At 54.3% G+C, this 24,158-nt stretch overlaps 2 protein-coding genes across 2 annotated transcripts in view; both read left to right on the top strand.

Moving 5' to 3' along the window:
• Positions 1–10,737, top strand: part of Ranbp17 (RAN binding protein 17) — a 285,855-nt gene extending 275,118 nt beyond the window's left edge. The window contains exons 26-28 of the mRNA XM_026401323.2: positions 5,522–5,620; positions 7,543–7,670; positions 9,252–10,737. Coding sequence (XP_026257108.2) covers positions 5,522–5,620; positions 7,543–7,670; positions 9,252–9,348 — 324 coding nt within the window. The 3' untranslated portion in view covers positions 9,349–10,737. The remainder of the gene's footprint in view (positions 1–5,521; positions 5,621–7,542; positions 7,671–9,251) is intronic.
• A 7,739-nt stretch (positions 10,738–18,476) lies between these two features.
• Tlx3 (T cell leukemia homeobox 3) lies at positions 18,477–20,632 on the top strand. Its single transcript, XM_026401338.2, has 3 exons — positions 18,477–18,897; positions 19,259–19,502; positions 20,422–20,632. Exons 1-3 carry the CDS (start codon positions 18,477–18,479, stop codon positions 20,630–20,632), a joined length of 876 nt encoding a protein of 291 aa, XP_026257123.1.
• The last annotated feature ends 3,526 nt before the right edge of the window (positions 20,633–24,158 follow it).

A 24,158-nucleotide genomic window follows, 5' to 3' on the forward strand; every position in this document is an offset into this window, starting at 1 on the left:
GTATCTCATTTCAGCGGGATCACATTTCAATATCAGCTGTGCACAAGGCCTCGGGAGCAGCTTGGTAATGACAGAAACTTCCTGACTTCTGCAGCATTGGACCTGGGAGCTTCTCCTCTACGGTGGCATCAGATTCACCCAGTCCCCAACCTCCAACCCCAGCATAGAGCTCTAGGGAAAGTGCTGTGGAGATGGGGGCAGTCCTCTGCCTCTCCAGGTCCTGCTGCACCACCCAGGCCACTGTGTTGTGTGGCATTGCTGTCAGAGCCACCGTCACTGGCCTCCAAGGGGGTCAGAGGATTCCTGAGACAGAAGCAGCTCTGAGAGTTGATTCCCTTCTTATTGGCTGCACTTAAATCCACCACTTCATGGCCTCAAAAGCAAGGACAGTCTTTCTTGGGCAGAGGCACAGAATATAGTCACTGCACGGGATTTCAGATGGAAGGGCCTCATCTGCAGCGCATACCTCCCCTGGCATGGCCCTGGTCCTCCTGTCCATTCTGCCTCCCACTCACCAAGGTCTAGCCACAGAAGGCTTTTAATTTGATCTTTTTTTTTTTTTAAAGAGAGAGTGAGAGAGGAGAGAGAGAGAGAGAGAATTTTTAATATTTATTTTTTAGTTCTCGGCGGACACAACATCTTTGTTGGTATGTGGTGCTGAGGATCAAACCCGGGTCGCACGCATGCCAGGCGAGCGCGCTACCGCTTGAGCCACATCCCCAGCCCTTAATTTGATCTTTCATCTTTTCTTTGGTCTGTCTTTCCTCTACCTAAACCAGAGCCCCTTTGGACAAAGCAGATTACTCTGGCCATTTTCCAGTCCCATTTTTCATTTCTCTGATCAACAGGCAAGAAATTTTTAATACAACAAAACATGAAGCAGCTCTAAGCACTGAGTCTGGGCAGGGGTGGGGAGAGCTGGAGCGTCCGTCGCACACTGAGACTCATCCCCTGTAGGACCGTGTTGACGTTGCCCCTTCAGGCTCAGTGTTGTCTGTATGGTACAGATGGAAAGCAGAAAAGAGGAGTTGTGATTGTCTCACCTATTTTTTCCAACTTTACGGAATATATTTAGTCACATTATTCAGCTTGAAAATTAATAATGGGCAGTGTTCACTTTATAGGGAGTGTATAGCTCAGAAGAAATTAGCTTAACTTACTGATGTTTACTGTGGTGTTGAATTGCTGCGTATGTGGTACCATTGGTGGGAGGGAAATCATTATTTTTATAAAGATGTTCAATGAACCATTTTCCAGAGACAGTCTATTAATTTAAGTCTGCTGCTCTTCACCTGGAGAGTCTGAAAATATGTTAACCAAATTTGTAACAGCTTTAGGTGGGAGGCAGGAAGGTCTGCTGAGAGCTCTCCAGCAGTCATGGCCCTGGATTCTAATCGCAGGAATTGCAGCGGCTGCCTGGCTCATTGGCAGGTGGCGCAGTGGCTATGTAGAGGAGGTCCACCTGGCCACATGTCCGTGAAAGTGGAAGAGTAACCGTGTCCAGGAGGGAGCCTTCATCCCACACCATCATTACCCCCATCACCACTGAGGTGGCAGGCAGCGGACGAGTGTGAGGGACCCACGTTCTGGTAGCTGCAGCTGCTTGAGCAAGCTACTCCTGTAGGAGCCTTCGGACCCTTGTCTGTGAAGGGGGAGATGGTGCTTCCTTCCCAGGGTGAGTGAAGGACTAGCAACAGCGCCCAACACCCCACAAATCCTGACTAGATAGAAAGGAAGTCAGTGCTCAGACTCCACAGATGACAGCTTTCATGATCAGTAGAGGGTCAAAAACTCTTCAGGCACAGCTGACTCTTACGGAAGTTCTTGTCCTTAGAGAAGGTGGCCATACTCAGCTTTTGGCCTTGGTGACCTGAAAGCCCCAACAGAAACTCTTTCCCTGGGAGCTGCTTGCTCTAGGGACGACATGGCTCAGAAGAGTTTTCAGGCTCTGCACACAAAGTCTCAGAAATGAGCAGCGTACCTGTTCAGACATTTCACCGTTTCCAGTTCCAATCCTAGATGGAGGCCAGAGCGTCTCCATCTTCCGCAGTGCCCAGGCCGGCTCTTTAGCTGTTCATGCCTTAGCTTGATAAGTCGTTCGTCCTTTCTCAATCTTTCATTTGTCCCTTTATGTATTCACCATTTCATTTAGTAGCTAGCTATTCTTAAGCCTCTGATGTGTGCCAGATGACAGATTAGGCACTAGGGACGCGGTGAGAAAGTCCTGGTGTCCCAGCCACTGGTCTCTGCCCCTGGGCAGCCATCCCCCAGCATGTGCTCGAGGCCACCTTCTCTGTTCTCTTCTGCTCCCCCTGCCTCTTCTCACTTCTCCGCAGCCATCCTTCCCTAGGCCCCATGAGCCTCGCCTTCCTGAGGAAAGTACATGCTGTGGCAGTAAAGCCAACTTCACAGCTTGTTCAAAGCACAGCTTCGCTTATTCTGTCTCAGCAGGAGAGGGAGCAGGACACATTGGAAGGGAGAACATTTCGTCATTCTTGCTGTGGACAAAGTGTGGCCTGGTGGGTTCGGGCCGGGAAGTCCACCCAGTGGCTTTTGCCCCTGCCTTCTGGCTCACTAGGGTCGAGCCAGAGAGGAGTTGGGGGTGGAGCAGGTGTATACAGAACATTGCTTTGTAGATGATTACAGGTTTAAAGAAGAGAGTCACTGTCATTCAGAATCCACACTGTTACATAGGCAAATAGGGATGCTTTCTATACTGTTGCCTGCAGTTCACAGTGAGGCTGGCTCATTGTGAGGAGGCCGAAATCCCGTGGATCTACCCCTAACCAAGACAGGAGCCACAGATCCCAGTGGACGAGGCCGGAGGGGTAGCTACAGTTGTAGTAAGGGAGCATCATGTAGAATGCCTACTCTGTGACAGGCTCATTGAAAAATGCTGACTAGATAGAAAGGAAGTCAGTGCTCAGAGCAGCCTTCAAAGATGTTATCAGAGTCCTTGTTTTATATGTAAGGATATAAAAACTCAGAAACTCTCCCAATGCCACGTGTCACATGCAACATAGCAGAGCCATACTTGGGCTGAATTCTGACTGATGCAAAGCCATGCATGCCACATCATGTTGGTCTCTGTTCATGGAGAAGTTTCCTGCAGACTCCTGCCAAAGCCCCTGAGGACAAAGGAGGAGGATAAAGAGGCTCCCCAGGTGTGCACAGAATGGTTTTCTTGAGCAGACCAAGCCACACAGCTCCCCTTCCCTCACTGGTGCCCGCGCTTTGGCGAAGCTGCTGCCTAGGATAACAGCAGCGGGTAAGGCGTGCGGTTTGGACGGAGGCCCCAGGAAATGTTGCCAGGGCTGGGCAGACCTGAAGTGGCCATCCCACCATCCCAGCCATACCTGCAGAAGTTGGGAGATGTCACTCCAGCTCTCATGGCCCTTCCTGTGCTTGAGATTGAGAGGCCTGGGGTGGGGTGGGCAGGTGCGGAGTTGCCCAGAGAGCTCTCCATTCCGTGTCCCCTCTGTCATGTCCTTAGCCACAGAGGCCTCCCATGGGGACTGCACAGCACCTCAGAGGGCCCTTCCACATGCAGAGTTCTTCCATGTGGGGGGAAATCAGAGAACCCAGATTCCAAAGGAGTTTTCCCCCATAACTTGACTTGAGAATTATTAGAAAAATAATTCTGGAAAGGGCTGCCATGTCAGTGCCATTCACATAGATTGCTTGCTACTTTACATATTTCCAGAAAAGTAAAAAAAAAAGGGGAAAAATCATCCATTTTAGCCAACTTTATTTTTAGAAAAGTATTTTATTCAAACATCCCCTTACTTATTACAGACATAAATACATGCATTCAGACAAATGAATCCACGGGAGGCCCATATAAAGTAATTGGCACATCGCTTCAGGATGCTTTGTCAGTTACTGGAGGAATTTGGTGCCTCCAACTTTAATCTTCTCCATTAAAATATCCATTCTGCCTTCAGATTGTGAAGCCCATAATATTTTAGACTGTCTCCATGGATCTGTTAGTTTTGCTTGTCAATTTAATTTGTGGTTCTGTGACTGGGTGGTTGTTAGCTGTGCACGGAAACGTGGCATCTGCAAATCCTGATGGGCGTGCGGGCTCGGGCCCCAGCCTCTCTCCAGGAGACTGGACACACAGCAGTCTGGAGTGGCAGCGGCACGTGCAGCCCGCCTAACGACAGTGGTGGTGTGTTGTGGCTGGCGCCGCCGAGGGCTTCAGAGACACTCCTGGGCTATGGACAGTGCTGCTCACTCCTCGTGTTACATCTTATCCCAACTGCCTCTTGATCCTCAGCCTCCTTTTGCTGGATCACTGCTTCCCTCTTCAGAGTTAACAATGCTGAGACACAAGATCACAGAGAAGATCGAATTGCAGAAAGTTCCAGAAGTCAGAAGCCAGTGTTTCAAAGGAAGCCAAGTGACCAAAGCCCAGATGTGGTTGCCTTTCCACCTAATTGCCACTTTCCCTACCCCTTTGGGAAAAAGAGATCTAGAGCTGTGGGAGCAGAAGGGCCCAGGGGAGACAGAGCTGGAGAAGCAAGGACTGTGGTCAGCTCTACGTGATGCCCGGACTATCCCAGCAGCCTCCCTGGGCTTCTCTGCAGGGTCACCTCTAAGAGCATGTTTTGCACATCTGCAAGGGGACGTCTCTTACCCACAGATCTGGGTGAAGTTCAGCTCCTCTACATGGTCTTCCAGCCTGACCCCGGGTCTCACTTCTGCTTGCCTCTCCTCCTCCCGGCACATGAATCCCTCGCCATCACAGAAGCCATTGTGCTCAGTCCAGCGCTCCTGCTTTCTACTTCTTTCTCTGCTTAGACACATTGTTGATGACCTCCTTAAAGGCTGCCTCCACCCTGGAGGCCCCTGACTTCTCAAGGACAGAGGCAGCCTCCCTCGGCGGGCCACAGCACTTTGCCCCGCCTGGTTCCTGTTGTCTATCTGGGCAGCCTTCCCCATGAGGGGTCGCCCCCTTGGGTGCAGGGGTTGTGGAGACACCATTCTTCTCTCCACCTCCCCATGTGTCTCTCAGACTTTGCATAGAAGAAAGTGTGTGTGTGTGTGTGTGTGTGTAGGAGAAAATGGAGAGTGGAGAACCCCAAAGGAAGAAGGGTTAAGAAGCGTTAGCAGGCTGAGTCATCAGGAAACATAATATTCCAAGGTCAGATGGAATGTGTCCCATTCTTCTGTCCCCGAGAAGGGCTATGGAAAAATATCACCTCTCCATAACATGACCTGTTAGGTGAAATGAGAGGTGAGTTAGGCCTGTGTATCAGGGTTGAGAAGCAGAGACTGACCCTCTTGGCTCCGTGGCCTGATTTCTGCCCTCCCAGAAGACTCTCAGTAAGCTTTTGGTGGTGGAGACTTGCTCACAGGCAGGGGTTTTGCCAAGAGTTCCTACAGGCAGCCTCCTAGGCACCTGGAGTCAAAGCTGTCTGGCCAGGAAGAGCCTCCTGGCTCTAGCAAGATGGAGTTCATTAAAGGCCTGGGGTTCAGGGGGCCTCTGGGCCAATCTCTGTGGGACTCTGTCTTGTAGATGATGTCTGTCCTCATGAACACCATTGTCTTTGAAGACTGTCGGAACCAGTGGTCGGTATCCAGGCCTCTCCTGGGGCTTATCCTGCTCAATGAGAAGGTGAGTGTGGTCCATGGGGGTTGGGGGTAGTCCCTGGGAGGAGAGGAAAGCCATCCTCCAGACTTAGCTGTGACAGTAAGGGCAGGAAGGAGCAGAGCCATCTGAGTGTGCTAGGACCTTGACAGCTCATAGCAAGGCCTCTGCCCCCAGGAGGGCCTTCCCCAGAGGCCTTGGGTCTTCAGTTGAACAGAGGCACCCTGTGAGTGAGGTGGATGGTTTGCTCAGCAGTGCTTCGGGTCACCTCCCCTTCCCTCTCTCATCCCAGGGGAAATCTGAGCATTAGCCCCTTTGCCTCCTGGGCCTGGGCCCTCTTTTAAACCTAGGATCCCAGTGCCCTGGGTGGTGGCAGCAGAGATGTGTTCATAGAGCCTGCGCCCTTGGTCAGGGAACGCAGTCTGAAGCTCTGAAGCGCACAGTCTCCCTGGGCCACCTCCTGCCACTCCAGTTTCCTCCTGAACCCGCCTGCTCCCCGCAGTCAGTGGGAACAGTACATTACTGCTTGGGAGAATGAATTGTCCATACAATAAGACAGTACTGGGGAAAGGAGCAGGAGATTAGAGGCAGCCGCATACATTAAAATTCAAACTAAAATCCCAGCCTTGGAAGGAAACTAATAGAAGAAGAAAATATATCAAAAAGAGCAGAGCTGTCCCATCATTCACCTGTGCTGAAGCAGCCAATTTTAGCCACATTCAATAGCACTGTCATTCATCTTCCCTCAGTGTTATTGTGATTTAAATCCAAGCTCTATAAAAGAGAGCAGTTCTTTTAAAATGATTGAGAGGGAATAAGGGCAAATTCAGTGTTTAGAAAAAGCTTATGACATCACAATATTATACTTTACTGATGGAGGCAATATTTCATGGTTTGGGATGAAAAACTAATAATTTTCTATTTGGTGTGAGTCACTGCATCATTATAAGAGGGAAAAATAAGTAGTTTTGTGCATTCCCGATCTTGTTCAGGAAGGCATTGTGGTTTGAGTGTGATGCCTCTGATATATAGTATTTAAGTATTAGTCTGACTACATATTAATTATGTGTGTTTCTGATGTGAGCTGTTTTAATGTATGATGGAAATTAAATACCATGCTGCTTGGGCTTGGGAGGGTGAACACATGCCTGGCAAAACGTGGTCTTTGTGCTGAAATTACGCCCTTTGCAATGATCAGGAGCTGTGCTCGGCCTCCGAGCTGTTTGTATAAAAGCCCACAGACCCGGGACAGAGAAGAAGGGGCTGGGTAGATATTTGTAAGAGGGTTAGACAGATTGTTTTCCTTAGTGCCAGTAGTCTCTCCTAGAGCTCAGCAAAGCCTCCAATCCCCTGCCTCAGCCGAGCACACCCATTCTAATGCACAAGCACAGAGACTTGGAACACAGCCCCAAGGCGTTGGAGCAGTGATTCTCTGTAGCCAGAGGACAGTAAGGCCTGAGGGGAGACCCTTGGCCCTTCCTTCAGTCACCCAGGTCACCCAAAGTGCTTGTGGCTAAGGTCTTCCTCTCAGCCTGGGCCCTTCCTCTCAGCCCCTCTGTGATGCCTGGAGATGAGCTGGGGAAGACTGGGTCAGTCTCCCCAGAGCGGTCAAGGGCTCAGCCTGAGCAGCGACAATGGAAAAATGAGGCCAGCAGAGTTTGTCGTTGTTTTGTGGTGATGGGAATTGACCAGGACCTCCTAAGCCAGGCAGACACTCTGCCACTGAGTCACATCCCCAGCCCCCCAGCAAGAGACAGAGATTTTTGTGAGCAGGGACAGTGCTATCCCCACCTGGGAATGTGTCTGTGCCAAGGTTTGCTCTCAGGGTTAGATTTTAATATAGACCCAGACGAAAACTCTTGAGCTTAGCAGGCCGAAAGGATCCGAGTGGTCCTGGCCCTCCCACACAGCTCAGGGTGACAGCCCTGACGTGCTTCTGTCTTCCACAGCATTTCAGTGAACTTCGAGCAAGTCTGATAAACAGCCAGCCTCTCCCCAAGCAGGAAGTCCTTGCCCAGTGCTTCAGGAACTTGATGGAAGGAGTGGAGCAGAACCTGTCCATCAAGAACAGAGACAGGTGAGCACTGCCCAGCAGGGCATCTCAGAGAGGCCGTTGACAGGCTTGTTGAGAATCATGACACTGTGCTTAACTTAACACGCATGTTGACATGGGTTTTCTGTTACACCTGGTGACCCTGAGCCAGCTCAGTTCCCTTCAGAGCACGTGACTGCTGTTTGCTTTCTTCCAAACAAAGTGCCGGGAATCACACAAAGATGCAGAGATGAATGAAAACAGCCCTTGACTTTAGTTTCTAACCCAACAGGAGAGAGACGAAAAATAACTATAATTGGAAAGTTGAACAGGAGAGCTCAAAGCTGCCAGGAGGATGAGGGGAGGCTTCCTAGGGCTGGAACAAGCACAGGCCCCGAGGCCAGACCGCAGACCCCAGTTAAATGTGATCCCTGCCCCTGTAGGCCATGTGGCAAAGGCCAATAAAATGGGGCCCATGACCATCGACTCTGGGGCTTAAGTGGCAGGATGTAGTAACGGTGGAACATGGGCAGGTGACCTACGGCAGTTGTAGGTTCCCTCCTCTGCCTGTCCTTCCAGTGAGATCTAAATAGGAGGAGCTGAACCCACCGCCGAGGCTGCACGTGCCTATTCGTTCATTCGTTTAGTTCACAAACCTTGACTGGGCTGCTGCGTGCAGACTGGGGGGTGCCTGTCAGCACCAGGTGGTCCTGGGGCTGGCCCTCTGGTGGAAGACATGGACAGCAGCCCTTGAGAGGGGAAGAGAGTGTGTTCAGGGGAAAGCTGCCTGCGCCACCTTCATGATTGTGGCCTTAGAGTGCCTGTCCTTAGTCATCCGCCAGCAGTGCACTGTGGCCACCAGCCTGGCCTCAGTAACACAGGGCCAGGTCAGGTGGGACGTGTGACCTGTCCCCCGGCCTTGCGCTGCACTGGGAGAGCTGATGAAAAGAGGAGAGCCTGGGTGCCTCTGGGGAGGCTCCTTCGCCTGGACCAGGAACTTGGAGCAGCCCTGAGCTGCTCTGGAGTGGCATTGGGCAGCCCTTGGGTTCAGGAGAACAGGCCTTTGCAGGGAGTTTTCCTCAGACCTGCCGCTGTGTTGGGGTCTTGGGGACATTGCCTCAGCCAGCTCGCTAAATCCTCAGCTCTACAGTCCCTCCAAGTAGCTCTCATACTGAGCACCAAGAGGAGACATCAGGCATTCACCCAGGGTCCCCCAGCTCGCGGAGGGGGAGCCTGGGTTTGAACCCAGGCAGTCAACCCAGGGCCCCCTCTTTTTCAACCACCGCTTTCAGTTTCCCTTCTGTAAACTGGGGGTACTCACCTACCTGTGGAGAGACTTGTGATTACGTGCATTCTTGTGTAAGCTCCGTCTAGCTCCTGGCACCTAAACTTTCGTCCCTTTCTTTATATTCTCTGCCGCTCTGTGAAGTTGGGTTTTTAACAAATGTTTTGAATAGTAGGACCACAGACACGCACGCCGCCCAGCCGTCAGTGGGTCTGGCGACAGCCCTTGTTTTCCAGCAGGATCAGGGGTAGGTGCTGCTGGTGGAGCAGCGATGGCAGGGGGTGGCTGGGCGGAGCCAACAGCACAGGGAGCCTCCTTCTGACTGCTGCTTCTCTCTGCAGGTTCACCCAGAACCTCTCTGTCTTCAGAAGAGATGTGGCAGAGGCCCTGCGCTGCGATGGCCACACAGAACCATGCAGCCTGGACATGATGAGCTGACCCAAGTCCTGCCGGATGCCAAGCAGTCTACCAGGACAGCAGCGCTGGCTGGCCCAGGGGGATCTGGTTTTCAAAACAAATGACAGACTCCCTACCTTTTTATAAGTCTCGCCTAATTACACAAATTTATAACAGTACACACACAGTGTAAATTCGGTCTTTGCTCTGACAAAGCAAAACACGTTCAGTCTTTCTGCCGAGAGCGTTCTCCGCCCTCACAGTGCTCTGAAAGGGCATAGAGCGATATTTAACCAAAGAGCCTAATAACCCAGGTTTGCCTAGCCTTGCACTCAGCGGTGGTTCTACAGTCAAGGCCGTCAGCGTGTTGGTGATGCAGACTTCAGTGCCGATCCTACATTGAGACAAATGCCACTTGAACCAGTGAAATTAGTATTTGCTTTGTGTCTACAAGAAGCCGCTTTGGGGACTCTGGGCTGTGGGCATTTGGAAGGAGCCTTCCCCCGGGAGCTGCAGGCTCTGCCCCCTGCAGCCTCCAATAGAGCTGAGAGACACTAACACAATTAAACGACTCACAAACAACGCCTGCTGTCACTGGCACGCATCTGAGTGGTTGAGTCTAGAGTTAAGCTGTGCGACTGCAGGCTGCAGGGGGCTCTTCAGGAGGAGTCTAGTAGGCCTGGGAAGAAGTTCCAGTCCAGCAGCACCTGGCCTTCTGGCTCCGTTTAGTTTTTAAGAGAAGCTCAAGGAACTCAAATATAATATTTGGAGCAGCTCTACTTTCTTGGGCTGCCCAAAACAGTTCTAGGTGCTACAGTTGAGGTTTTGCAGGGCACACCTGTTCCCATCCCTTCACACAGACCCGCACTGCTGGGGGACTGCGACTCAGTCCAGCCCAGAGGTGCAGAGGGCCTGTTCAGCCTGCCGCTGCGCAACCAGGCTATTAATTTGAGCTCGCCACTGTCAGATGGTGTTTGTGTCTCACTGCTCTGTCCGTGGTTCAGGCTTATAATAAATACGGTGCCCTTTGTTTCTGATAAGACATGAAAGGTCGGCCTTACTGTTGAGCAAGCAGTCATCCACAGGCTCCTGTTGTAATCTCATTTCTCAGACTAGTGTGTCTCAACCCTTCTTGGTAGTTGAGCTTTGCAACAGGCCTGTCATATGAAAGCAGAGTCGTCCACGTTTAGCTCAAAGTGTTCGTCTTCCCTGTGGAGGAAGTCGGAAAACTGTTACTGGTGGGATTCCTTCCAGTGTTTGATGGATAAGGAAGCCCGGGCCTTACTCTGTTTTCCTTGAGAAGGCGAATTCTGGACTCTCTAAACCTCAGCGGTCAAGAGAAGTTGACAAGGATTCCTGTTTCTTTGAGGCTTGTAACTGCACTAGTCCCACAAAGATGCATCCTAGAAGCCTCATCCCATTCAGCACTGTTTTCTTTACAAATGTCTGGGATCCAAAAGCACTATATTGTTTCCATTAAAATGTTCACAAGAAAATGATAATGTGCACTCGCTTCTCTTTACCACACTGCTGGGTCCTGGGGGTTCCATGGCAGGTGAGGAGGGCTTTCTACTTGGCCTTGGGGAGGCCGCTTCCACCACTGACATCAGCAGGGCCTGGTCATGGTTCTGAGCTTGGAGCAGTGGCTTGCGGAGCACACATGGGCAGCGTGCACAGCAAGGGGACACACTTGGGGAGCCCTTGATGCGTCTCCCTTAGTCCTTGTCACAGCCTATAAAGGTGGCAGCTTTGGCCCCATTGTGCAGACATGGAAACTGAGGCTCAGAGATCGTTTGTGGGTTATAGAAGTCACACAAGCAGAACCTGAACCCAGATCTGCCTCACCCCAAAGGAATCCCTGGCCTCTTCCAACGGTGAACGAACCCACTTCATATTTAGGCCCATTTCCATTTGCTTTTCAAAATTTCTGTTGTTAAATAACAAATTACTCAAGAACTTAGTGTTTTAAAATAATTTTTATTGCCTCACAGTTCCTGCAAGTCAGGAATCAGTGGCTGGTTCCCTGGCTCCGGTTCTCTTGGGGGCCACGTGAGGGTTATCAGCCATGCCTCCCGCTCTCCGGCCTGCTGGCAGGAGCCAGATCCTCCAGGGATGCGCCCAGCCTGCCATCTCCCTTCACTGGAGGCCTTCACCTGGTCACTGGGTTCAGCCAGGCCCAGGGGAGGGCTCACAAAGGCAGGCTGGGGTCCCTGGAAACCTGTTCAGAGCCGTCTGCCATGGCTCCCATCAGGCCCTGGCTACACGGGTGGAGTTTGAACCACAGGTTTCTCCCTTCAAACTGGGAAGGAAGGTTCATTTTCCACGGAGGGCCAAATTCCATTCTGATCCTAATGGAGGAAAAGGAAGTGGGGCAGTAGTGGGTGGACACAGCCCACAGGAAGCTGGTCTGGGTCTGTGCCCCCCCAAGCCTGGAGAGTCTGCCTTGGTTGGGGACAGAAGGGACTCCTGGGCAGAGACCTACAGACCCATGTGGGAGCGACCTCGTCTGATCAGCACCAAGGTGACTGACGTCTCGTACTCAGCCCCCAGGAGAACTGCTCACAACCCCACCAGCCAACCACAGAGCCCACATGCCCATAGTGACGCGGCCACCTCTGAAAGGGTGCTAGGGAAAAGCAGATGTGCTGTTGGAACAGCATGGGCTCCAGGTCAGGCCTGTGCTCCAGAAGGGCTCTCAGCCTGGCCCGTTGCCTCCTCCCACGCTGACTTCAGCACCTGGCGATGCTCTCTGTGTTGCGGTGCAGGGCCATCCAGACCTTCTAAGACGAGACAGGAACATAGGGTCCCTGTACTGCATAATGACCCGAGTGGCCCAAAGAGTCCTCTTGGCCCCCTGGACCTCCTTACCCTGGCCCTGACTGCTTAGGTACACCATGAAGCTAGGGTGGTGGGGCCCCTAGCCACATGTTTCTATCTCATTTAATGCTTCCCAATAAGAATGTCAAGGATTATCATCCCCATCTTAGAAGAGGATGAATAAAAGACCAACTGAAGATCACAATGATTAGAAAAAATGGACAAGGCAGGATTCAAAGTCAGGACCTCAGTAGGACGCCAAGGCTCATGCCTGTGATCCCAGCAGCTCAAAAGACTGAGCCAGGAGGATTGCAAGTTCAAAGCCAGCCTCAGCAAAAGCAAGGTGCTAAGCAAAATAGGGCTGGGGATGTGGCTCAGTGGTTGGGTGCCCCTGAGTTCAATCCCTGGTACCCGAAACAAAACAAATTCGTGTTTCTTTTCTACTCTAATCCCTTGAGCCAGGTCCTTCAAAACTGGGAGAGTTTGTCAGAATGGGAGAGTTGGGTGTCGACATGGAACTGCTGGGACCTGGCTCCTGATGAGACAAGCATTCAGAGAGGCCTGTCCAGTGCCTGGGCCCTTTGTGTTGTATCTGTGGGTTCTGCCACCGATTCATCCTCCTCCCTGAACTTTATAAAATCGTTCCTGAGACTTCTTAATGTTTTATTGAGGTGCAAGTTTACGATGACAGCAAACCTTTCCAACTACAGCAAGAGTAACCTGCCTCCTTGGCATATTAAAAAATAATGTTAGTGTCGGTTTTTACGTCCCGTAGTTTGGATTGCTGATAAGAGCGCTTCCTTGACAAGATTCTTTTTGAGGTTTACAGAAAGCGTAATAAAATATGTAAGTTACATTTCCACAAACAAAAGCTATAACATAAGTTATTTATAAGCGTGAGATACAAACAGTATCACAATAAATAAACCATAAAGGGTACCTGCAACATCCATCTTAATGTAATTTGCCCAACAAAAGTGTTGAAACGAAGTCAAATTTAGTAGAGAAATCTGTCAGGAAGGAAGGAGAGTCGTATAGCACAAAATGGGGAAAATGGCTGATGGGTGGGGGAAGGAACCGTGGGAGATCAAGTCAAGTTGGAGGTCCCCGGAAAGCCACACAAGTGTTTGTCCACTGTCCACGGGGACTGCCTAGTCCTCAGCACACTGCACCAACTGTGGCTGCTCAAATGTCCTCTGCACCCCCAGCAGCCCCACGTGTGGGAGGGGGTCCCTCCTCACTCCCCCTCCTGCCCTGCACCTTGGTCTGACCCAGCCTTCCGACCAGTGGGCCAGTCATGCCACTGCCAGCCTCCGGGCCAGGCATGACCCCCTCAAGGCCAGCCCAGGGACCTGGAAGTCATTCAGGACCTGGACTCATTCAGTCACCCAGACAGATAAATCAGAGAAGGAGACCCAGCCTCTGCCCTCAGCTAGTGAGCAGGACACCCAGCAAGCTCGGTACTGGTAGCAGCCAGGGCCATGGTGGAGATGGACTTGGGGTGCTTGGCTTTGGAGGACCGGCAGAGAGGTGGTGTCTGGCTGGGGTCTTGCAGGAAGGTACAAAGGCACCAGCCATGAGAAAAGCCAAAATGAGCACACACCAATTCCTCCACCCAAACCTGACCCTTTCTCCTTCCACCTCTTCCACCCTGGCCACGAGCTGTCCAGTTTAACACCAAACTCTTAATGGTGACCCTCCAGTGGGCCAGGCCCTGGACCTAGCCCCAGGACATGGAATCCAATGCCACCAACACCCTTCTGCCCTAAGGAACCCCCAAGCCAGCAGGGAGATGACAGACTTCCAGGTGGCCAGCCCTCACTCCCACTCCTGGGCTCCTTTACCCACCTCTCCACTTGGCCCCATGACTTAGAAACTTCACTATCTACTCCAGAGTAGAAATGAGGCAAAGGGAAGTGGGCCGTGAAGTCCAGACAATCCAGGGTTCAAATCCCAGCTCCAACACTTCACTCCCCTAAGACAATCATCCTTGAAGCCTGTGACCTGCACTGGGAGTCCAAGCAGCACCCAGCACCTGATGGCTTGTTCTTCCCTCCCGATTAGAGTGTTGTGCACTTGAGAACTCCTCAGAAACTTTGTCCCCCAAGTCCTCCTGCTGGGACAGACTGTGATGAGAGGCTCGAGCTGCACTGCTCCCACCATCAGCAGGAGAGTCCCCAGGTTGGGACATGATCCAGGACATTCCAGCAGGTGTTCCATAAATAAATATTTGGAGAGTGACTAAATGAATGAATGAGTGGGTGAATGGATTGGGGCAGGTGTCCTCAGAGCCTCCATGAGGACAGCTGGAGGCCCACAGGCCTCCCACCTAGGCTTCCCAGATATGGCGGGTATGCCGGTGTGTTCTCGTCAATCGTTCAAACAGGGTAGACGACCCAAATGCACTTAGCCATAATTCAATCTCTACCCCATTTTACAGACAGGGCAATTGAATCCCAATTCACACACAAGTCAGTGCTGGAGTTAACCTGGAGAAACCCGGGCCTCCTGTGTCCTGGCTCACAGACCCGTGGGAAATTCCAGCATCCTGCCTCTCATCCCAGAAGCCCTGCCCTCTCCTACAGGACTCCCTGAAGGGACTAGCCCCAGACCAGACATGCTGTGGCCTAGGAGCCTCTGCATCCCCAGCAGTCCTTGCCCCTATTTCCTTAATTTTTGGAATTTGCATTTCCATTCTCTCCTTCAGTGTATGTCCTTCTCATTGTTCAACTGATAGCAGGGACAAAGGGCTGCAAAAATTACAGTATCGGAGACACCAAATACATATGAAAACCTTTTTTTTTTTTTTCCTGGTACTGGGAATTAAATCCAGCTGTACTCTACCACTGAGCTACATTCTCAGTCTGTCCCCTCAGCCACCCGCCCTTGGCCTTTTTTTCTTTTGAGACAGGGTCTCACTAGGTTGCTTAGGGTCTCACTAAATTGCTAAAGCTGGCTTTGAACTCCTCCTGCCTCTGTCTCCCCAGTCTCTGGGATTACAGCACGCGCCACCATGTCTAGCGCATCATATCGCAACATATTTGGTCAAGACACTGCTGATAGGAAAATGCATAGATTTTGATGAATTTATTTTTAAAAAGAAAAATGGCAACATAAATTAAATTCCCACTTCAAAGTAATAAATTAATTTGAAAAAAAAACACTCATGAGAGATGACACAAAATAGAGGATAATGAAATCAAGGGCATTTTTTTTTTTAAGACCAATAAAATAGACAAAGCTTTGGCAATGTGATCAAGGGGAGGCTCAATGAGCAACTCAGGATGAAAAGTGGAGGATGTCAGTACAGATTCACGTGAGAGTTTCAAGTTACACGAGACTTCCATCTGTCAAAAGAATAAATGTGAAAACTTGGATGAGATGGACAATATTCTGGGCACTGGTTTCCAAACTTGAGCAGACATCAGAATCACCTGGAGGGTTTGTTAACCACAGATTGCAGAGGCCTGCCCCAGAGTTTCTGATGTCTAACAAACTCACTTCGAGAACCACTGGCCCAGACCTCTGCCTTCCCCAACTTAATGGCCTTCCTGAGCCATCTAATCGAAGCTTCTGTCCTGGGAATGAGAGGTTTGTGATCAGTGGCCCAAAGTTCCTGTGGTTGGATGACTGAGAACAAGGGGCCTCAGGAAGCTGGGGCCCAATCACTGAGACAGAGCCCTGACCGACGCTGGCACTGTGATTAGGACCTGTGCCCCCACCAGCTCGCTGCAGCCACGGGGTTGGTATGGTTTCTCTACTAGATGAGGAAACAGGCACACAGAAGATGAAGATGATTTCGAGTCCCCAGCTGGTGAAGGGACAGGGAATCTAGCTCTTAATCAGGTGCCTGGGGAGCAGTGCTGGCCACTCCACCCTCACCTCCCTAATTCTGTGCCACAGGCCTCTGTGGGGTGGGCCTTGTTACCCTGTTTTAATGGTGCACAGACGTGGCAGGAGCAGGGCTCTGGAGGCCAGCAGGGAGATGGAGCTGGCGAGGGACCAACTGCAGTCCCCAGGTGGGTCCCTCACACAAACTCTGAGCCTCAGTTCCCTCACCAGTCAAAACCTGGGATCCATAGCCCCCCTACCTCACAGGAATCTGTGAAAAACAAGGTCCACCGGGCATCTGGCACGCTCTGAGTTCCCAAGGACAGTTGCTTGCCATGAAAGGTATTATATAATCGCCAGAGTTTTCCACAGCCTGTTCCATAGATGTTCTCCCATTTAGTCCTCACAGCCACTCTGGGGGTAGCCAATGCCCTTTCTGCTTTACAAATAAGGAAAATAAAGCTCCAAGAGGAGCAGTGAGGGACCCAACAGCCCCCAGACTGCCAGTAAGCAGTGCCTGAATTAGAAGCCCAAGGCCCCACCACCCCCCAGAGCCAGAGCAATGATACAGACCCTATCTGAGGGTGCTTGTCCCAGGAAGCGGGTGAGGGGCCCTTGCCAAGCCCCCAGGCGTCCTGCTCTCACTGTTTCCAGGTCTTACAGTCTCCACCCAACACAGATTCTGCAAAGGCCAGCAACTTGCCCAAGGTCACACATCGGGCTAATGACCTAACTCCAGACCCAGGCCAGGGGACTGCAGGCAAATGCTGAAACCGCCCCCGCACCCCTGGATTTTGAGGAGCAGAGATGAGGAATCCCCAACCTACAGCCTCCTGTCCTGCCCCTGTCTTCTGAAACTGACCCCACCAGTAGGCAAATTCATCTTTCTCTCCAAGATACTGAACCTCTGCGAATAAAAGAAAACTATGAACAAAATAAACAAGGGCCCTAATATATCAACCATCACGCTGGGAGGAGGTTTGGGAGCAAAGTGGCGGCTGCCCAGTGCCCACTCTGGGCCAGCACCCGGGCTCTGCACTCCGTCAACATCTTGCTCACGGCTCACGAACATCTGGCGATGCGCGCATTATTTCCCATTTCAAAAAAAAAAAAAGGAGTCACTTGCTCAAGGTTACTTAGTTAGGAAGTGACCTGACCCAAATTTGAACATGCTCTAGCCAACTGCACATGCTAGCTCTCACCACTGTCCGCAGACCCAGAGCGCCAAGAAGAGGCCCGGCAAGAGGGGCGGGACCCAGCGTCTGCCCTAACGATTTTAGAAATAGCCTGGAGGTAACAACTCTCCAGGTCTCCCCGAGGCTGAAGCTGAAGGTGTCCGCCGCTCCGCGAGCGATTCTGTGCACTGTGCCCTTGGCCCGCGGCACAGCCCCCAGGGGCACCGACAGAACAGGGAGTGGTCCCCGCGATTCGGCTGGACCGGAGCCGGGTGGGGCTCGCTGCTCGCATTTCCTGAAGAATCCCGCTATTTGCTCTAAATTTGAGCCTCCCCCGTCTTTGCCACTCGGGAATCCGAGGTCCCCAAACCTGCCGAACCTCGGACGGGTCGCCACGCGCGACCACAGCCCCATCTACCTTGCAACGAATTTCGAGCGGCCGATCTCCGCTCCCCACTGGTTGCTGTCGGGTCCCTAGCCCAGCCCGTCCCGCACGCGTGGGCACCTGCAAGTCACGCCTCGGTCCGCCTGGCCGGAGCCAGGGAGCGTCTCCAAAGTGGCCGCGACGCCGCGGCCGAAGCCCCAGCTGGGGCGAATTCTCCCCACACGGGTCGGTGTCCTCGGTGGCGGGAGAACGCTACGGTGCTCCTCTCACCCCGCGCTCAGAGAGCGCGGAGCTTACGCCCCGGGATGCGCCTCTTTCGTTGCTCCCGCGGAGGTCGAGTCCGAGAGGCTTCCGCAGATGTCGCAGGATCGTTCCGGGGTTGCAACTCCATTGTAACTGGAAAGATTCATTTGGTTTGGGTTTTGCTCAGATGAAAAAATTTAGGAGAAAACGAAAACCCCCTCGGCAAAACAATTTCACTAGCGGAGCGCCCTGCCCGCTGCAGGCGGCAGCCAGGAAGCGGCCCTGGCCCGGAGGAGCGGGGAGCGTCTGCTAATTGCAGCTTCGTTAGATTTCGGGTTTGGGAGGCTGCGGTTCGGGCGCTAATATCCACCGCCCATTATCCCGGCTAATAAATTTGACCTATTGTTCGTTTGTTAAAATGATGTCACCTTGGAACAGTCCCTAAGCTCCTATTTCCATGAATTAGGCCTTTATTGAAAGCCGGGAGCCAATGAGAGAAGAGAGGCTTGTTGATCGCAGCCAATGGCTGCGGCGGGAGAGGAATTAGCAGCGGAAACTCCAGGTTCGGTTCAAGAAAGATGACACAGAGCCTGTCGGGCCCGCGCACTCTTGGCAAAGTTTCAGTGCGACGAGAGGCGCCGGGCGCTCCATGGCCGCGCGGTAACGGGGATCCAGCCGCCTCCCCGCCCAGCCCAGCCCAGCCCTTCCGCCCGCCCAGGATGGAGGCGCCCGCCAGCGCGCAGACCCCGCACCCGCACGAGCCCATCAGTTTCGGCATCGACCAGATCCTCAATAGCCCGGACCAGGACAGCGCACCTGCCCCTCGGGGCCCCGACGGCGCCAGCTACCTGGGAGGGCCCCCCGGGGGCCGTCCGGGCGCCACGTACCCGTCTCTGCCCGCCTCTTTTGCCGGCCTCGGCGCTCCGTTCGAGGACGCGGGATCTTACAGTGTCAACCTGAGCCTAGCGCCCGCCGGCGTGATCCGGGTGCCAGCGCACAGGCCGCTGCCCGGGGCCGTGCCGCCGCCTCTGCCAAGCGCGCTGCCCGCCATGCCCTCCGTACCCACGGTCTCCAGCCTGGGTGGTCTCAATTTCCCCTGGATGGAGAGCAGCCGCCGCTTTGTGAAAGACCGCTTCACAGGTGAGCAGAACGGGTGAACAGGCGCCAGGCCTCGGCCCTCTCGGGGCCAGAGGCGCCGCGCCCTATGCGCTCCACTCCCGGAAACGATTCCAGAGGCCAAGCGCGGCGGAGGCCTCAGTGTCCAGGGCCCCAGGCCGCCTTGGAGGGGAGGGGAATCCGAGAGTTGCGGGGAAAATAAATCGGCGTCCCGGGGAAGGAGGAAGGGGGCGGGGGAGTCTCCCGACTGGTTTGGTGCTGCTGGGGACGCGTGGGACCAGCAAAACACAGGAGTACTCTGTTCCACCGGGCTCCACCGGTCTACATGAGGCCTAACGGTGGCCGAGCCAGGCTGGGCTTCAGGGGGCCTCGTGTGTCTCCGCAGCGGCGGCCGCGCTCACGCCCTTCACGGTGACACGGCGCATCGGCCACCCCTACCAGAACCGGACGCCGCCCAAGCGCAAGAAGCCTCGGACGTCCTTTTCCCGGGTGCAGATCTGCGAGCTGGAAAAGCGCTTCCATCGCCAGAAGTACCTGGCCTCGGCCGAGAGGGCGGCGCTCGCCAAGTCCCTCAAAATGACGGACGCGCAGGTCAAGACCTGGTTCCAAAACCGGAGGACCAAGTGGCGGTGAGAGAGGCCCGGCCCGGCCCACCTTGCACCTGCCCCGCCCCGCGCGGCAGCCTAGCTCTCCCCACTTACCCGCGCTACCCCCTACCAACTCCCCGGGGCTGCGCCTCCCCCTCCCTAACGGATTTTATCTCCTCCTGGCCGCCTTTCGAGCTGTTGCTTTCCCGTCTCTTCCACGCCTTGGCTTCTCTTCCATCTCCATCTGCATCTCTGAGTCCCTCCAAATCGTTCTGTGTTTTGTTCCGGCACTCACTCGTGTCCCCCTCACCTGCCCCTCGCCACACACACACACACCCGGGCCTCCCCCATTCTAGTCCACTCCCCTCCCTTTCCCATTCGAGTTCTCCCTCTCGGATTTCCGACTATCCCAGAGGGCTGGCGGCCCCCTCCTGCTTCGACTCCCCACTCCAGTCCCATTTTTATCCAAACTCTTTTTTCGATCCAACCGGTAAACAGCGAAGCCCTGGCACCAGGAAAGGGGTTCCAAGCAGGGCCTGGGAGAACTGGATCAGACTGACCCGCCCAGGGACGCCGCGCTGGCCGTGCACAGCCAGTTCGTGCGTTCGCGGATCCCAGTGACCCTGCTGCCAGCAGGGCCGAGTCAGTTACTCACACGCCCTGCCCCCGTTATCCCGAGAAAGAAACAGTCTTTATTGTTGGCGAAGCCACAATATCCGAGCGTGCAGGTGGGTGGCGGGCGAGTTCCCTCCAGGCGCCCCAGCGGTGCACAACAAAACAAACGGCCCCAGTCCAGTCTCCCTACACGCGGGCCTGCGGAGTAAATCGAGCCCGGAGGCAGACGGGCTCTATGCCTCGAGGTTCCTGGCTGGCCTCCGCTCCCAGGAGGGCCAGGGCCGTGCCGGTGGCCCCACAGTGCCGGGAGCTTGACAGTGCTGTCCCTCTCCCTCCCCCGGTGCAGGCGGCAGACGGCGGAGGAGCGGGAGGCGGAGCGGCAGCAGGCGAGCCGGCTCATGCTGCAGCTGCAACACGACGCCTTCCAAAAGAGCCTCAACGACTCCATCCAGCCCGACCCGCTCTGTCTGCACAACTCGTCGCTCTTTGCTCTGCAGAATCTGCAACCCTGGGAGGAGGATAGTTCCAAGGTCCCCGCCGTCACCTCGCTGGTGTGAGCCACCAGCGTTCTACGTCTCCACTGATCGCCGCCCCACTTGGCGGGACGCCCTGGACCCTCAGCCGGGCTGGGGGGAACCGGGGCCGAGAGGGGAAGGGGCCGCCAAGCTCGAGGAGGCCCTAGGGCGCGGCCGCACACCCCCCGGCCACGAAGGGGGGCTGGGCCGGGCTCCGCGCGGCTGCACAATCCGAGCCCCCGCCCCGCGCCCCGTCCCGCCCCGTCCCGGGCTGACAAAGAAAGCGCCTTACGTTTCTCCGCCCCCCGCCCGCACCCCCCGGGCTGGGCGCCTGTATTATACTTTGTACTTTTGCCCAAACGTGTAAATAATAAAAAGTTTTGGCTTTTTTTCTTTAGAAACCGGCCACCTGCTTCCCCTGCAGGGGCCGCTGGAGGAGGGGCAGCCGACCTGGCGGTTGGGGGAAGCACCAGGGGCCGGGGCACCCCGGGTTTAGCCTGGGATCACTCCTCTCCTTTTCCGTTCCTTTTATTTAAGTCGTTTTATTTAATAAAAAAGTTAGCTATTTCACTTAACGCCGCTTTTATTTCGTTTTCGTTCCAATCATGCTCGGCGACCCCCGGCCTTGCACGGTAGGAGCCGAGCGGTGGTGTGCGGGGGCACGTCCACTTCCCCGAGGTTCTCCGATATTCGCGTCAACTCGAACCCCAGCCCCCGGCCCCGCGGAGGATGCGCGGTGCAGGTCAGTTGGTGCCGGACGGGGAAGGGCCTTGGGAAGGCACTGGAGGTCAAAGACCAGCGCCGAGGAGAGCTGAGGAGGGGAAGGCCAGGCCTGGGCTGGTATCTAGGCCGTCGCCAGGTCACGTTCTCCGGATGGTGGATACGGAATAGCATCTAATTCCCTAGAAGGCAGGGGAAAGCACGGACTCTTCCGACACACGACACACTCTCGGAGGCCGCGGGCCTGACTCGTGGACCTGGCTCTTGTGTATCCAGGCGCACTGTGAGCGCAGAGCGGGTGCATGTCCAGGGTGTCCAAACGCCTGGAGAGCAAGAGCAAAGCACAACCCCAGGATCCCGGCTAGCTCTCAGGTTTGTGCGAGACCCCAGGTGGGGTGTGACGTCATGTGACGTCACTGCAGCCTCCTTAGCTTCGCTGGACCAGAGGGGGCGGGGCGCCCGGAACACCCAAACCCAAAGCCTGCGGGCGGCCGCCGCTTGGCCGTGTCCTCCCAGGTTTACAGCCGCGGGAAGGTGGACGTTTAGGAATTGCGAGATCAAGAGCAAGTGGCCCCTTCTAACAACGACAAACATACACCCAGGGCGGCCCTAAAATTTTCCTCTTGCCCCTTAATTTTTGTTTTTAATCATTATTTCTTTTAGAAAAGTTTCATGTTTCCTGGCCTCTTTTTTTATGTCTCTAGGATATTCTCTATTATCTTAGCTTGTTACTCTTGGTCTTTTTATTACTTTATCTTTTTCCTTTTGTCATGGTTTTCCGCTTCTCTACGAGGTTCCTTCTCTATTGTTTTTAACTTCTCTGCATCCATTTCTTTGTTACATCCTCTCTCTGCCTCTCCCAGGCTGACTTCTGTCTCCCTTCTCTCTCCCCCGCCACCCCACCGTTCTCTCTTTTTGTCTCGGCTTCCAGAATCTCTTTGCCTGTGTTTCGACTTTGTCTCCTTTCCCTTCTTTTTCTTCTCCCTTACTCCCTCCCCCAGGCCTAGTTGCCAGTCGCTCCCCAAGGCTAAGCACTTTGTCGGGGGATGTCTGTCCCGGGGGCCCAGGAGCGGCCCAGGCGCAGCCCCAGCTCACCCATTTCCCGGCCCTGTACCTTCCTGTGGGCTCGGTATTTGGGAGTCTTCGTTATATGCGGGCTGAAGGATTGTGTGCACTTGCTGGGCTGGAGGAAGGGGAGGGCGACTAAGAAACACACCTCCAAACTCCCAGCTCTGCGACCCTCACCTTCACCCCAAAGCCCGACTAATCCAGAGTCTGAGCCTCTGGGGGTATTCAGACCCACAGGGAAGAACCAGGGTGACTAGGGGATTCGGGTCTTTTCCATGAGTGTTTTCCTGAAGTGATTTCATTCTCTCTGCCAAAAAGTCCGATGGAAAAGGTTGGCCCTTTGAGGACGAGAGACTCCTTCTTTGCTGGCTAAGCAGCCCCTTCCTTGGGGCCTGGCCTCACTTTTCAATTCCCCTCCATTGAATTCTATTGCTTCATAATAAGGTCTACTGTTTTGCTTTTCTAAATAATTTGTGTTATATTGCGAGGGCGGTCCTCTTGTTTCTTAGAACTCTTTGGGGACACACCCACGTTGTCTTTTTGTTTCATTCAGGCCCCTCGCTTTGCACAAAAGGTCTCTGGTGGTGGGCACCCAGACAGGCAAGGGGTTGAGGACCTGGTGTTCTCTGAGGCCCTTCACCCAGGGCCGCCGTCTCTGAGCACTTTGCCCCAGCCAAGGCTTGCCGAGCCAGAGACAGGCGAGGGGTTTCTTCGAGTCAGAGGACTGAGCCCACACGTGTGTGGCCAGAGCAGTGTGGATGCCCCCAGTGGGTAGGATCGATTGCCAAGAAGGGCAAGGCTTGTGTAGCGCCCTACCTCCTCCTCCCGATGTGCAGAACCTCTAGGGGTCCTTTCTGCTGGGAGTCTCAGGGCGCCGGGCTTAGAGACGGCTCTGGGTCTCCGCTCCTAGCGCGTTCATATTCAGGTGGCGCAAGCCCTGTTGAGGTTGAGCTTAAGAGGAGAGGTATCTAGAGTAGTCCGGGAGGCCACGAAGGGTCGCCTGCTTAGCGATCTTCTCCCAGCCGTAGGCCCTGGCGAGTCTCGGGAGGCCGGCGGGTGTGTGGGCGCCCAGGTTGGTGGCCGAGGGAATTGAGAACGAGAAACAGCGCGCGTCTAGACAAGCTGGGGTCGTCGCCTCGCCGCCTTTCCAGCTGGCCTTCCTGGGCCTCGGGTCCAGCGGCTCCTAAGCCATGCCCATTTTACAGATGCAGACCAGGAGACCAGAGGCAGCTTCGCCCCCGGTACCCACCAGTCGCGCCGGTTCTCCCGATGCCCTGCCTTCAGGGCTGTACAGAGGCGGGCAGGCTTGTACGAAGACGTCGGCAAGGAGGGCGAGGCTTCCAGGCCGAGAGGGAGTTAGGCTCTCTCAGTTCTCCTTGGGAGGCTGTACGACTAGTAGAGGCCGGGATTGGGGGACGGTCTAAAGAAAGGGTGCAGGGAACTTGGGACAGCCGCCCGCCTCTGCAAGTGGGAATGGTGCTGCTTCAGCGGCTCCTTGGACAGCTGAGGCCGCCCGGGAGTTCCGCACACAGTGGGATTTAGGAGGACTCGCGCACCTGCGAGGTTTGCCCGCCCCTCCCCAATTTGCAAGGCGGAAATAATAAGGCTCAGAGAAGTTCCGAAATTAGTTTCAGGTCGCGCAGCCACAGCGGCTCGACGTTCTTGTCCCCAAAATAATTGCTCCCTGCAGTGGTGGGGAGGTGGGTGTGCGTGCGTGTGCGTGTGCGTGTCGGGGGAGAATGGAGCTTGGCACAGTGAAGGATGGGAGGCGGCTCGGGGA

The sequence above is a fragment of the Urocitellus parryii genome, chromosome 1 (assembly GCF_045843805.1).
Source record: "Urocitellus parryii isolate mUroPar1 chromosome 1, mUroPar1.hap1, whole genome shotgun sequence".
Taxonomy (NCBI): Eukaryota; Metazoa; Chordata; class Mammalia; order Rodentia; family Sciuridae; genus Urocitellus; species Urocitellus parryii.